At 38.7% G+C, this 13,587-nt stretch overlaps 1 protein-coding gene across 8 annotated transcripts in view; it reads left to right on the top strand.

Annotated features, from left to right (window-relative positions):
- Positions 1-13,587, top strand: part of NPNT (nephronectin) — a 54,169-nt gene that overhangs the window by 11,859 nt on the left and 28,723 nt on the right. For 7 of the 8 annotated variants that reach the window (XM_054824776.1, XM_054824779.1, XM_054824780.1 and 4 more), the window contains one exon: positions 6,741-6,833. In XM_054824776.1, the coding sequence (XP_054680751.1) occupies positions 6,741-6,833 (93 nt within the window). Of the gene's footprint in view, positions 1-6,740; positions 6,834-9,313; positions 9,407-13,587 lie in introns of all 8 variants that reach the window. The other variant, XM_054824782.1, reaches the window with a different exon arrangement.

Below are 13,587 nucleotides of genomic sequence, written 5' to 3' on the forward strand. Positions count from 1 at the left end.
TATTTTCCTGAGTGTGCGTTTATGCAATTGCATAATTTGTGAAGAATTACCAAAAGTAAACAGAAATAGCCATGAGCTGAAGCTGGCTCTGAGGAAGGGAAGTATAGAACTTGAGGTTGTGGTCTGTTAGCACCACAGGAAAAAGGGAGTCAGTTTCAGGTGAAGGAGGAAGCATAGAGGAAAGCTTGTTTCACCAGCATGCAAGTCTTAGTATAAGTTGGCACTGGGGCAACTGTCGTGGTTTTACCCCAGCCGGCAGCTGAGCACCACGCGGCCGCTCACTCACTCCCCCCCGTCGGGATGGGGGAGAGAATTGAAAGAGTGAAAGTGAGAAAACTCGTGGGTTGAGATAAAGACAGTTTAATAGGTAAAGCAAAAGCCGCGCGCACAAGCAAAGCAAAGCAAGGAATTCATTCCCCACTTCCCATGGGCAGGGAGGTGTTCAGCCATCTCCAGGAAAGCAGGGCTCTTTCACACGTAACAGTGACTTGGGAAGACAAACGCCATTACTCTGAATGCTGCCACCCCCCCGTCCTTCCTCTTCCCCAAGCCCGTTATAAGCTGAGCATGATGTCATATGGTATGGAATATCCCTTTGGTCAGTTTGGGTCAGCTGTCCTGTCTGTGTCTCCCCCCAACTTCTTGTGCACCCCCAGCCATACCGCTGGCGGGGCGGTTGGAGAAGCAGAAGAGGCCTTGACTGTGTAAGCACTGCTCAACACAGTAAAGGCTTGTGAAGTTGAATAGTATCTAATCATCTCTGGGTTGATGCACAAATTAATTTCTGCATTTGGACAAACAGAATTTTGAGGAGCTGTGATTTAAAGTCAGAGAAAATAAGGGGCTGTGTGTTACTTGGGAAGAGAAGGCGGAAGCAAGGCCATTTGGGCAGATGGTTGGCATAGTTTGTTTCAGATACAGGTATTTCTATGCATATTTTTAGACTTCGGAGAGATGAAAATGGAAGTTCAAGGACAGATTGGACATCTGCAGTCTGGCATTTGAGGCAGATTTGAGTGGAGGGATGCAGAAAGAGCAATTAAAGACTTTGAGGGCAACTTCTGTCAATGAAACTCTCTTGGTATCACTCAAGAAAGATGATGTAAGGAATAAGAAATAACTATTAAGAAACAGAAATTAAGAGGCAAAGCAGAGAAAAAGAATGTAAGAATTACATACAGAATTATACTGAAGGCTGTTTTGATGAAAGATGTTGCTAGGAGTGCTGAAAAACCAAAGAAGTTAAATTGGTAGAGACACTTCGCTAAGAAAGCTCAGGGATTTCCATTGTTGGCCACAAATGAAGAGGAGTTAGGTAGGAAACAGGCAATGCAACTGTCTGGTTAGGACTCCACCAAACAGTGTTTCATAATCAGGAAATAAATCATTAACATTAAAATTCTAGAGGAGAAGGAACAGAGGGGACAGCATATGGTAGTCACCTATGCCCTCAAAAGTTGGGCAGCCTAGTACAGAGGAACTGACAAAACCTGAGGGGGACTTCCAAAGCAGTTCTGAGGGAGCTGTGTGCAGGGAGAAAATACAGATGAACTTTAAAAACCCCAACATTATAGACCCGTAATGAATTGATTGAATGTGTTTTTAATTTATGGTATTTATGCAACGATTAAATAATACTTTAGAATGATTGAGTCATGCTCAGACACCACCAGCAGCTAGTACTGGCTGGGAGGATCGGTGGCTTCTGGCTTTTACACAAGAATAGCATGTGCTAACAGCACGTGCATTTCACCAGAAAGTCTTTCTCCCTCTCTTCCACACTGGAAAAAACCCCAACCCTAAACCCAAACCACTCATTCATGTTTCAATTCCTTGTGTTATTTTTACAGGAAGTTTAATTTGTCCTGAAGTTCTAGACTTAAAAGGTGGTATTTATCATCTTATTTTGGAGGAGAAGGTAGTTCTTGCCAACCTTTTAAATAGGTAATCTGTTAGATTTATGGCCAAATAAAAGGCTTTAGGATACCTCCTCGACTCCATTGAAGGCAGTGGGAACTGAGACAGAGCAAGTCTTCACATCTGGCCTCAAAAAAGAGTTTTGAATGATCAAACTGAAATGAATAATCATGAGACCAGAGTTTATTTGCTGGTATCTCTTGAATGAATTGGGCAACAAAATGAAATAGAAAGTTTAGTTGTGGTTTATCCTATGGCCTAGATAAAAAAGCAGCAGTTGACTAAAGATGAAAATAGCTGTGCTTAGGATTTCTTTCTGTCTGTCTCAGACAACATTGCTACTACCCAATGGCGTGCCAGTTTAAATGCTTTCAGAGAGGAATCCTTGGAGAAATGGTAGGTCTTGGTTGGTATTGATTCAACAATAAATTATCAATCTTGTTTTACTGGTGCTTGCCTATACAAGTTTACTTCTAGCTTTTGTTTAAAACAATTACTATTATAAAGAGTAGAAAGTTTTTGCTTCTTTTTGGCAACCTTTTTATACTCCTATCATCTGGACTTCATTGCCCTAAGCATGTAAGAGTGTGACTTTTTCAGCCTGGTGTAATGCTCCACTGGCTACATTTCCTTCTCACCTAGTAGGGAAGTGAGTGTTATGTAGCAGAATGAAGTCCATGGGAATTATGGCTTATTTCAGTCAGTGGAAATGTGAGTTGATTGGAGGGAAATGATATTTGTATTAGTTGTTGTGGTCAGTTGTGGGGGAATTTTATAATTTTCAAGACGCAAAGAATATTAGTTGGGAGACTTTTTTCCCTACTACTTATGAGTCTAATTGTGTTAAAAAAATGGATAAACTCCATGCAACTGTGTGTGGGCAAAGCAACTGAAATATTCCATTCCATTCCATCTGGAATTTTGCAAGAAAATAAGAGTGCAAAATTCACAGAAAAAACCCAGTCACATCAGCATACATAGTGTATACCAAGACTTATACCAAACAGCTGAAATAATTGCCTGCTATTAAAGGAAACGATGAAAGTCAGGCTCAAGCTTATTTTTATACCTGTACCTCATTGCTGACCGTGTTCAATCAGAAGTCTTTGGGAGTGAGCGAGCGTGTATCTGCTGCCGTGCAGGAGCAGCTCCTCCTTTGGCGGGGAGGTGGCGTGAGGAAAAGGAAGTGTTTTGCAGAGCGTGAGGCAGCCCACCTCTCTGGGCCTGGGGACTCTGGTAGAGGTCAGTGGGAAGGACATGTAGATGTCCCCATGTGTGCAGACTTGGCTGAACACCATCAGCTTCTTAACTCCTGAGCACCATGCAAAGCCCTGTTCAAGTTAATGGGAGGACAGATAATACAGTGGTGATTGTGATGGTGACGGTGGCTTGGTTCCTGATGGAATTGCTGTGGGATGTATCCGTGGTGTTGGCTGAGCTGCAGATGTTGCTAAGCTTACTGCAAAGGGCTTTTCTCTTGTGTATAGAACTTCTTCAGTTGTAGCATTGTATTGCATTTCAGCAGCTGTGTATAAATAAGATGCGTAATATTTAAGTAGTCAAAGTGCACAGAATGTACTCTAATAAACAGGATTTCTTCAAGTACAGTGTTTGGCACCAAACATAGGTTTGCAAATATGTGATTAATGTGCAAAAAAAGCATTTTATGATGTCCTTGACTTTATGGATAATGATTTGCTAATCATTAGGAAACTCTCCTTGTGGTAGTAGAGATTCTTGAGCTGTAGACTGCTGAGGCACTGAGATCTCTTTTAACTGAGACTTTTAAAAACAGGAGAGAGAGATATATCTGTCATGTGATTTAAATGCATTTCTTAAGAGGTTACCTCAAGATATAATTATAGGAGGTAACCTAGATCAGGAGTTAGCCACCTGTATGTCATACAAGCCATTAAATACTGCAGGTATAGTATGGAACTAAGTTTGTTGAGAAGCATTGAACTAGATGATCTCTTGAAGATCCCACAGATCCCATTGCTTGATTTAATAACATGGCCTATGTTACATCTTTCGTATCTGTAGATAGTTGTATATCGTTTGTTTTAAACAAATACTAATACATAATTTTTGTTCCAGTATGATATCTGACCTGCTTGGTTAACTGAGTTAAGCAAAACATCTGATTCCTAATACAAATGTATTTGACCTTCTGAATTTGAGGAACATTTTCATTTCTATATGAAACGAAAATCTCATTTATTTCATTACTGAATTTTATAAGGCTTTTTGTCTTCAAGTATGAGATCTTTTTTCTCTGAGCTGCTGCTAATTTACAATCTGTGCAAATGAGCAAGGGGCCAAGACTTTTAAAGTTGGCTAAACTATAGTTGCCACAGGTTCACCTACTGAACTGTAGACACCAAGCTGTTCCCATGGTGCTTTGTGTTTTTTAAAGAGTAATTGTTATCTAACAGTATCCTACTCCACAATATGGTTTTTCTTTGAAGTGCAGTTGAAATTTCATGGAAGCTTTCAAAAACATATAGTAATTTCTGTTTCTGTACTGTAGTTTAGATCACATTTATTTTTTTTTCCTCAGTGACTTCAAAGTCATGAAGTTGGTCTTCGTAGTCTTCATTTTGCCATCGTCACCTCTAATTAGACTTGGGTCTATGATGTCAGGAAGATAACAGTCTCACTGTCTAAATGAGCTCTTACACAAAGATCATTTTTTCTGGTTTTGACCATAGTGATTAAAAAAGCAGTAATTGTTTCCAACTACAATGTTCCAGAAGTTTTTCATGATGTATCAGTTGCTCTTCAGTCAAATCTGTCCATTACCCAAGGGCATGCTTTTTGAAACATACCTTCTAGTAGTCTAAGCACCCCCCTTTCCCTAACACTGTGATTGAGAGGTGTTTCTGAACCTGAATCCTGTTTCTTTGTTTCTGGACGGTGTTTATTGGGGAAAAAAAATAATCTTGGATTAACTAGAAACATCCCTCTCTGTTGCCTTTTAAGATATTCCTTAAGACAGTTTTAGGAAGGAGGTTGCACCATCATATTAGGAAGTTCCATCAAGAGCAGTGCTGTAGATTTAAAACAAGTTTTTATGTCCTCAGGGGATATCACTGGCCATATATATACACACACACACACATATATATATATAATGTTTAAACAAAAAAACTTCCCTGATAATATGGGGCAAATGCAGTCATAAAACTGGAGCAAACTCCTTCTATGCTAACAGTTGCTTCTGTGGATGCAGTTGTGGGAATTGTTGATTCTGGATGCCTTGAATCTTATGGAAAAGATTTTAGAACATCAGAGATGTATTTGCATAGTTCTTCCACAACCAAAACTAATCTCTTGTTTCTGTTTCAATTTTGTTTAATTCAACCCTGTTGAACAGCTTGGCTAGAATGCAAGCTACATTTTTGAGTGCCTTCTGACAGATTTCTGTTAAATTACATCCTTAATGCATCCAATTTAATGATACAGCCTGTTGTCAGATTAATTAATACTACAGCTGGATCTAGTTAGTTACTTTGCAAATTCCAAGGGATACTGTTAGTCTAGAAAGTGAACTTAAAGCCAGGGTAAATAGCAAATCCTGATTACAGGGTATTCAAGTTATGCCACCCTCTAATTTCTGTCTAATTTGTGTCCATCTTGCTTAAATAGTAAGCTTACCAGAATTTTGCATCTGTATTTTGTCATATAATGATAAACAACATTTTAGAACATAGTAAATACTTAGTTTTCCAGTAGATTGAAACAGTATGTTTAGTAATCAAAAGACATTTATAATAAAAAAGACTTGGAAATGTTTAAGATTTTCAGCTGTAAAATGGTTTCCAGAGTTATGCAGGATTCGTTGCACTCTGAAAATATTCCTGTTAGATAATCCTACATCAGTAAAAATAAATTTGTGGATGAATTCTTATATTTTTTCAAAAGCAATGCTTGTTTTATTATTGAAGTTTTAAAAAAATTGTTTTATGAATTTTATTTGTGTTTGAGAGAGGTACCAAAAATGGCTTCCTAACTATTATTTCTTGGAGTTCTGTATTATGCTCCATTTGGGTAATTAGAAATTACCTGGCAAATTTGACACTGGAAGCAGAATAGATCATAACGTCACATTCTGAGTATATCCGTACAGCAGGTTGGGTAATAAATGCTTGAAATGTTCTGAGTACAAGTGATTTGGATGTGTGCAGTAATAAAGCAGCATATTACAATTAGTGTTGCTTTTGCTTTTACCCAGTGCTTTTTTCCTCCAAAAGAAAAAAAAATAAAAGTAATTCCCATGCCAGAATGCAAACATCCGAAAGTGAGGGATTCAGGCAAAACATTTCTTAATAAAGGGTAGAGAGTGTTGCCTTATAGTCATAGAGGAAAATGGGGAATGCTGGGATCTGTGACTGAACTATGGCTTCGTTTGTATGTCACCTGTGACATTGGTATACGCATTTTCTATACAGCTGGGGCGTATTCCAGGTTCACCAGATTTAATGGCATGAATCATAGTACATACATATATAGAGCAAAGTGAAGGCTCAGTGCCTGTTTGCTGATTAGGTATGAAGCGGGTTTAATGTCCCAGAAACAGCACAATATAGTGTTGTACAAAAATAGACTACTAACAAGTTTCTTGTGCTTCCCATGTGTATTGGGGCGGTAGTTACTTTTGAAAGTGCATCTGATGTTTGAACAGTGCTATTTGAAACATATAGTGATGCTGAAGGGAGGAACATAAACGGTGCTATTTGTTAGGTCGTTGCCATTTGTTTCAAAGTAAAGCGCTGTCAGCTGTGACTGGAGCAGAAGAATAATGATTATTCCTCTGTTTGCAGCTATATGCCAGCCAGGATGCAAACATGGTGAATGCGTTGGGCCAAACAAGTGTAAGTGCCACCCAGGATACACTGGAAAAACCTGCAACCAAGGTAAGAAAGTGAAGTCCAAGAAAGAGAATTTCTTCTTGAAATCATAGAAGTATTGTTGATCCCTCTCCCCCCACAAATGCTGTGTGTCGCCTGCAGTTACCTCACATACCAGGTCTGTTACTGCTGTTGCCATTCTGATACTGGGACTGACATTTGTAGAGAGAATGACATCTGCAGTGGGATAACACAGGGGGACAAAATGAAATCAGTGAGATTAAAGTATTTATGTGCTCCTCTGAATCTGAATCAAATTATTTAAACCTTGCGGTCAGGAATGTTATAAAGTCACAATTTTCAGGTTTGGATAGTGAAATAATATTTGTTTAATTAAAAACAATTTCTTTTATGCATTCTTGTTTTTGTGTTTCTAATCCTGAACTAGCTAGGTAGCAATAAACTAGTGCATACTTAAGAGTTGGAAAGATGAAGTGTTCTCTTACTGAATTATCAATATAGTTTCATTGTGTCTTTTTTGCCAAAAATTGATCTCCAAGACATGTAATGGTCTAAAGATCATAGAGTATAAATAGAATTGTAATACATGATTTATTAGATTTTGATGCCCAACATGTTCTCGTACAAAGTTATCTCAGTAAGACTGTTCTTTTCCAGTTGTCTCAGCCTACAGAAGTTGTTCATATGTTTTCTGAGAATGCTGAGGAAGTATGGTAGAAAAGTGTGACATTTAGAACTATGTTGTTGTTAAGAAATGTACCTCAATGTTTTCTAACCTTCTTGTGACATGTTGATTTTAGAGTGAATTATTTTCTTTAAAAATAGATACATATTATTTTCAGATTTACTAATCCTTCCTGAACTGATGGGGAAATGAACATTGTATTTTTCAGTTTTGTTATAAGCCCCATTTATTCTGTCATCTCTCAAATTATCCTGTTTCCTTTTCCCTTTACTCTGGGCTGACATTTTTAAAGGATGGGTTGTTATGATTTTATTATTCTACAGCTGTTTTGGTCAGTCTGCAACTTTCTTAGAAAAAAGTTCAGTGAAATAACAGTTATTATATGTATATGTAAGAGTTTTTATATGTAATAATTACTTTAATGATATCAAAAGAATGCTGTGCAAATTGCTGGAGGCTGCAGTCTTGAACTAAACTATTTGCTTTCCACTAAATGCTGAAGAAGGAAAAAAATGTGGTGATAATTATTAAAGGAAGCCTTTTAGGCAGTATTGATCAAATATTCTTGCATGGTATTGGTGGCATAGTTGCCATGGCAGATGTGCATGAGGTTTCTGAGATGCCTGCTGACTGTGGTGTCCCAAATGTACACCAGTTCGGGTGACTACAGCCTGCATCTATTCTATTCTATTCTGTGGTGAGACCCTTGAGCTGTTCCTGTGGTCAGGGTACGCCTTCTTGCCATGTGCTGATTCCACATTAGGATGAGATCTGAATGTGCATAGGGGATGCAGAGTCTGCTTTTCTGGGAGGAAATTCAAGTAGCACAGGATAAGCATGACCTATGTTATTATACCTTAATATAGCACCTGTCCTGTTCAGTCCATGGGCCATCTTTCTCCTTCCTCTTCTAGAATAATTAGTAATAACAGAAAGTAATGGTGTTGGCAGAAGAAATGTTGGAGTTTCCCTGCAGAGATGGAAATCTTTCTAGGATGTGTGAATGGTGCTGGGCTGTAAAGTATGCTCAGTTTCTTGGTGAAAGGCATTCTTAGAGTACAAGCACTGATAAAAAGGCTTTACATCTCATCCATTCCTGGGCCAGGTGGATCAAGCCATATTCCAGGGACCAGCCTCACAGCAGAATTGTCGAACCTCGACTGTGTAATGATGCCAGGATGCTTGTCCTTTTCCAGTCACACTGCCGTGGCTGTGGCAATCTAGCCATCCCCTTAGGTCCCTCAGAAGTTAGGATTAGCTGATTTATCTTTTATTATGTTGCTATCACCAGCAACTAAATTGCAGTGACTTTGCACAAGAGCTCTCCCCACAGCATTCAAATCTCCTGAGCGGCTTTAGCATTTCCCTTCTAGCTTTTTGATCCCAGGTTTACAGCTAAGTCAGTTAAGAAAAAAAGCTGAGCAACTTAAAAGAAAATACCCTGTGCCAGCTCTCTAATTTATACTGATAGTAACGGAACTAGTATTTCTTTCAAAATGTGATACCTGCTCTCCAATGAGATCTATGTTCACAGACAAATAGAAATAGTTGAAAACTTGTGATTTTTGCTAGCAATCTAAAGCATATGCAAGTTAACTTTGTGTGGCTGGGAAAGACTGTCTTTATGCAAAGAATATAAGGCTGCTTTTCTGTAACTTACTGTCCTCTTATCCTGTTTGCTCCAGGAATGTGATCTAAAGTTTGCTACTTTCTCTTTTTGTAATGCAATTCTTCTGAGCACTTGATTTTTTTAATTTTTTTTTTTTTAATTATGAAGTAATGCATATTACAAAGATCTGGTCATTTCATTTCTATTATGCCTTCTTCCCACCCTGTGAAGATAAGCAGCTATATACAAGTCCACCTGGCCAGAGCAGTGAAGCACTTCTATTCCGCCCACTGGATCATGATGCAAGAAATATACCATCAAGGGGTGAGATGGTCCTGTATATCAGGTGGCGTGCCCCTTCTACCTGCACGGCTTGAAACAGTAATACAATTTCTTGCAAAGGGGTTGGAGGCTAATAGACCAATGGCTGCGATGCGAAAGCTGAACCTGCAGTGTCATTAGCATGCAGAGCAAATAACTGATTGTATTTCCTTGATACTGTGTGCCTGTATTCTGAAAAAGCTTGACTCTCCACCATACTCACAGTTGTAACTTGCTTTTGTTTCTTTCCTCTGCTTTTCTTTCAGGGCCTGCACTTTTTATTTGTTTCTCAGTTCCTTTGTAAAGTGAGAGGGATGGAAATTGTTTCACAGACAAAACTGTGATTTACATAAAGCTGGAAGTTGAAGAAAATGAGGGTTGTTAACTTTTGCATTTGGCAGCTGTTGATTAATCAGACTAAGTGATGTGAACAAAACTTTCTTAGGGTGATACAAATCTCTCATAATGAAGTTTGACACGGTAGTGTGATGGTACTTGCTGGAAATGAAAGCTGATCTACTGTTTATAGTATGGTGATAACAGTTTAATTTTTTACTTGGTTTCTGGTCCCTGGCTTTCTGTTTTCAAAGTCTGAGTAAATTTGGTACTGCATATTTGACCTCTTTGTTGTCTGATCCAAGTTAGTTAACAGGCAGAAAAAGGCAGAAAAGGCTTGAGTGCTGGAGTCTTCTGCAGAAGATAATTAAAGAAAATAGCAGAGTGTATCGCATCTTCCTAGGAATAAGCACCCCATCGTTAGGTGTGCACTGAAGTCGGTCGTTATCCAAGATCATGTATGATGCCGCGCAGTAGTCAAAGAAGTCACATCCAGATTTGCCAGCATAGCACTGTAATTCTTTACTTCCATTCACATTTTCCTTTAATTTCTTTAAAAATTAAGTACTTGAGCTCAGTAGCCTGGGCTTATGTTATAGACCTGCTTGCCATAGTGCCCAAAGCTGTTAGTCTGCTTTTATGTACAGTCCTGGTTTATGTTATTTTGAAATTAAGAATTTTTTGCATTGATTTTGCATTGACTGTACAATTGTAGGCAACATGGGAATTTAAGTGGCTGAACAATGAAATTCTCAAGTGCAGGACAGTGAGTAGACATTCCCGCAAAGAAATTAAAGTGATTTGGTAAACTTTTTAATAGTGTTGGTCTTTGTATTTTAAATTCCAGTGTGAGATTATAAGTGAGTAAGAGAAATTACGATCTTTTATTAAAAAGCAAAAGGATGTAAAAGTGTTATTTTTATTACCCTTTTGAGTTTATATATTTTAGCTTTCAGGTTTTTTTAGAGGAAGCTTCGGCTGTTTTCTTGTTCCTCTTTTGATGCATAGACATTTATACCGAGATGTCCTTATAGATATTGCTTGAAATAACACAATTGATAAGTAACCTGTCCCTTTTTAAAGTCTGAGTTTGTTTATATTGCTGTTTGTTCAAGAGGTATGTTTCTATAGCTGACTCTTTGACTGCTAACGTCAGCCTGAACTTGTTGAAAAAATAGACCTTACTTAAGAAACAAACACACAAGCAGATATAGTATATAAATAGCAGGAATGTTGCAGTGCTCCCCCAGTCCATGTGCGGTACATCCGGACTCTTCTTAGGGAAGCACCCTGTTACAGATTATAAGGAGGTAGATCAAGAAAACTGTCAGCATATTCATACAGGCCTTTGTGAAGAACCAGTAGGACCTGCCAGTAATCATACAATGTGCCTCCTAGGAGACCGAGTGGCGCTTGTTGTACATTTTCCAAATATGTGCCCGTCTGTGCTGGTGAAAAAGAAAAGAAGAGAAGTTGCATTTTGGGGAATATAAGGTGGGCTGAACAGTATGCTCTAACACACCTAACTTATTTGCAGGCTGGCTTCTCTTTTAAGCAGCCACAGAACTGCCAGTACTTGTTTTCCTAAACAGCAGCATTCATCCTGACTTCCTAAGGTTGAAAACCTCTTTCTCTTAATAGCTAATTTCAAAGGCAAAAGAGAAGACCCATGACACATGAGGTTTAGATTGAACTGGAGTTGTGCTAACAGCCTGTTTCTGCTGCCTTGTGACCTTAGCTTTCTGTTACATCAGCCAAGGTTAAAAAATTTGAACCTTTTCAAGGCACAGGCATTTTACTTTCAGCATGTTTTTTAAGATGTGAATCAAAAGCTGATGTTGACAGCATTTGTTCACAGGCAGAAATAGAATGAAGCAAAGACGATAGTAATTTAGTCAAAATTCCACAAACAAAAAGCGTGTGATGTGATATCCTAATCCAGCTGATTGCACCTCCTTTTTAAGATCAGGTTATTCTCAGACTATGTTACTAATAGCTGTCTATTTGTCAATACCAGAGCTTTCATTTCTGTACTAAGAATATTTTGTACCAAATGGTGGTGTAGTATTCAGAGTCCTATAGAAAGATCCAATTATTTAAAGCTCATAATGTAATCTATACTTATGTAGCTTGGTAAACTGAGAGGAGTCATAAATTTTTATAGTTTTCAACTTTGGATCTGTGGTTGTAGCTCTGGAAATAAATGTGAGACAGTTCTTAAGGGTAAAGTCTTCGGGAGTAGGAGCTGAAGTGCAGTGGGATGTAAGCACTAGAAGTTAACACAGATGCTGTTAAAATCCTGCCCTGTCAGCTTAATTTCAGCATTACCTTTCCTCATTCTGTCCCCACTTCTAGTTCAATATTTTATACTTAGCTCTGTTATGCATTTATTTTGTAAAGTGATGCTTTTTGTACAAACCAGGAAGAATATAGATATTTTAGACCTACAGAACTTTTCTGTCTCTTACTGCAGAATGTTGTCCATGAATCTCAGAATAGTCAATAGTGTGGGGTCTGTGGGGATACTTTGATGAACTGAAGTCAAATAGAGTTTTTGAATTTAACAATGACTTCTTTTAACAGACATGTTGCATGTGTAATAAATATGTTAATGCAGCTATAATGTCTGTCAGGAACTGCCTAATTATAGTAAGTTTTACAGAAGAAAGAAAAAAGCAGCTTTTTATGCTGCCCAGAGAAGTTTGCCTCCTAAAATGTGAGCTTTCACCTATTTATTATTGAGCATTTTTATGTAAAGGTTTTTTTACACAAAGATTTTCACAATGAAAACTTGCCTTTCCCCGCTAGCATAATCATCTGCTGCTTTTCCATTTGACCTATGTACGTGCTCTATCAATAGTCACAACTCTTGGCTGAAGATCCCGCTTTCATAGTAGAAAATGTACATCTCTTCTACAGCTGTTTCTCTCAAACCCAGCAGGTACATTCTTGTGATTGTGGCATTGGTGCCTGCTGGGAGAACTATGTTCTCGTAGCAACTCCAGAAATGTTTTCAAACTCCTGAAGAGTGAGAGTTGAAAAGGGATGTGCTTTCTGCAACTCATGATCTGTGGAGATGGTCATCACTCCCTGTTTGTCAGGCACAGGGCCAGCCCTTATTTTGGCAACTTTTCCTCACTGAAGTCCTGCCTATGCTCACCTGGTCTTCCTAGCTGCTCTAGGAGCAAAAGTTTCCCTTCAGGCTTCCTAGAAACATCTCATTCAACCTTCTCCAGGAAGAAGGGGAAAATTATGTCCCTTTACCACTACCCTCTCACAGCAGAGGGGAGCAGGAAATATTCTTATCCCTAAACCTACTGCTTTTCCCAAAGCCTTGGAAAATGAAGTAAAAAAGGTCATATCCATCAGTTAGGGGAAGGGTCATGGGGATGGGCAAATACCTGTCTGTGTGACACTTGCTCTTCCTTGACCCCGTGAAGATGAAAACAAAGTAGATCAGAAGACAACAGATTTAATGACGCATAAACACTGTTAAGAATTGCTGACTTCATTCTAACTAGAGGTATGTTTGTCTTTCTGCTTTAATGTCTTAATTAAACACTCACATCTAGTCCATAGAAAGCATGCATCACCTTCTCAGCTGGCACTTTGTAAAGTGGCTACTGTGTGTGTGTCTGCCACACGGTAGGAGCCCCATGGCTTACCTTTCTGCTATGGGAATTAGGGAGTGACTTTTGATGAGAATGTGCTTAACAGTGGAGATGGCTCTTTGAAAAGTTCCCGGAAATAACAGTGACTCTCTTACTGGAACAGACCTCCAGACAGCATTGTGCAGTATTAGAGACGAGGGTCAGTAACTCAGTTGTTCAAGTACTTGCTGGCTGGAT

Source organism: Grus americana, chromosome 4 (genome assembly GCF_028858705.1).
Source record: "Grus americana isolate bGruAme1 chromosome 4, bGruAme1.mat, whole genome shotgun sequence".
Taxonomy (NCBI): domain Eukaryota; kingdom Metazoa; phylum Chordata; class Aves; order Gruiformes; family Gruidae; genus Grus; species Grus americana.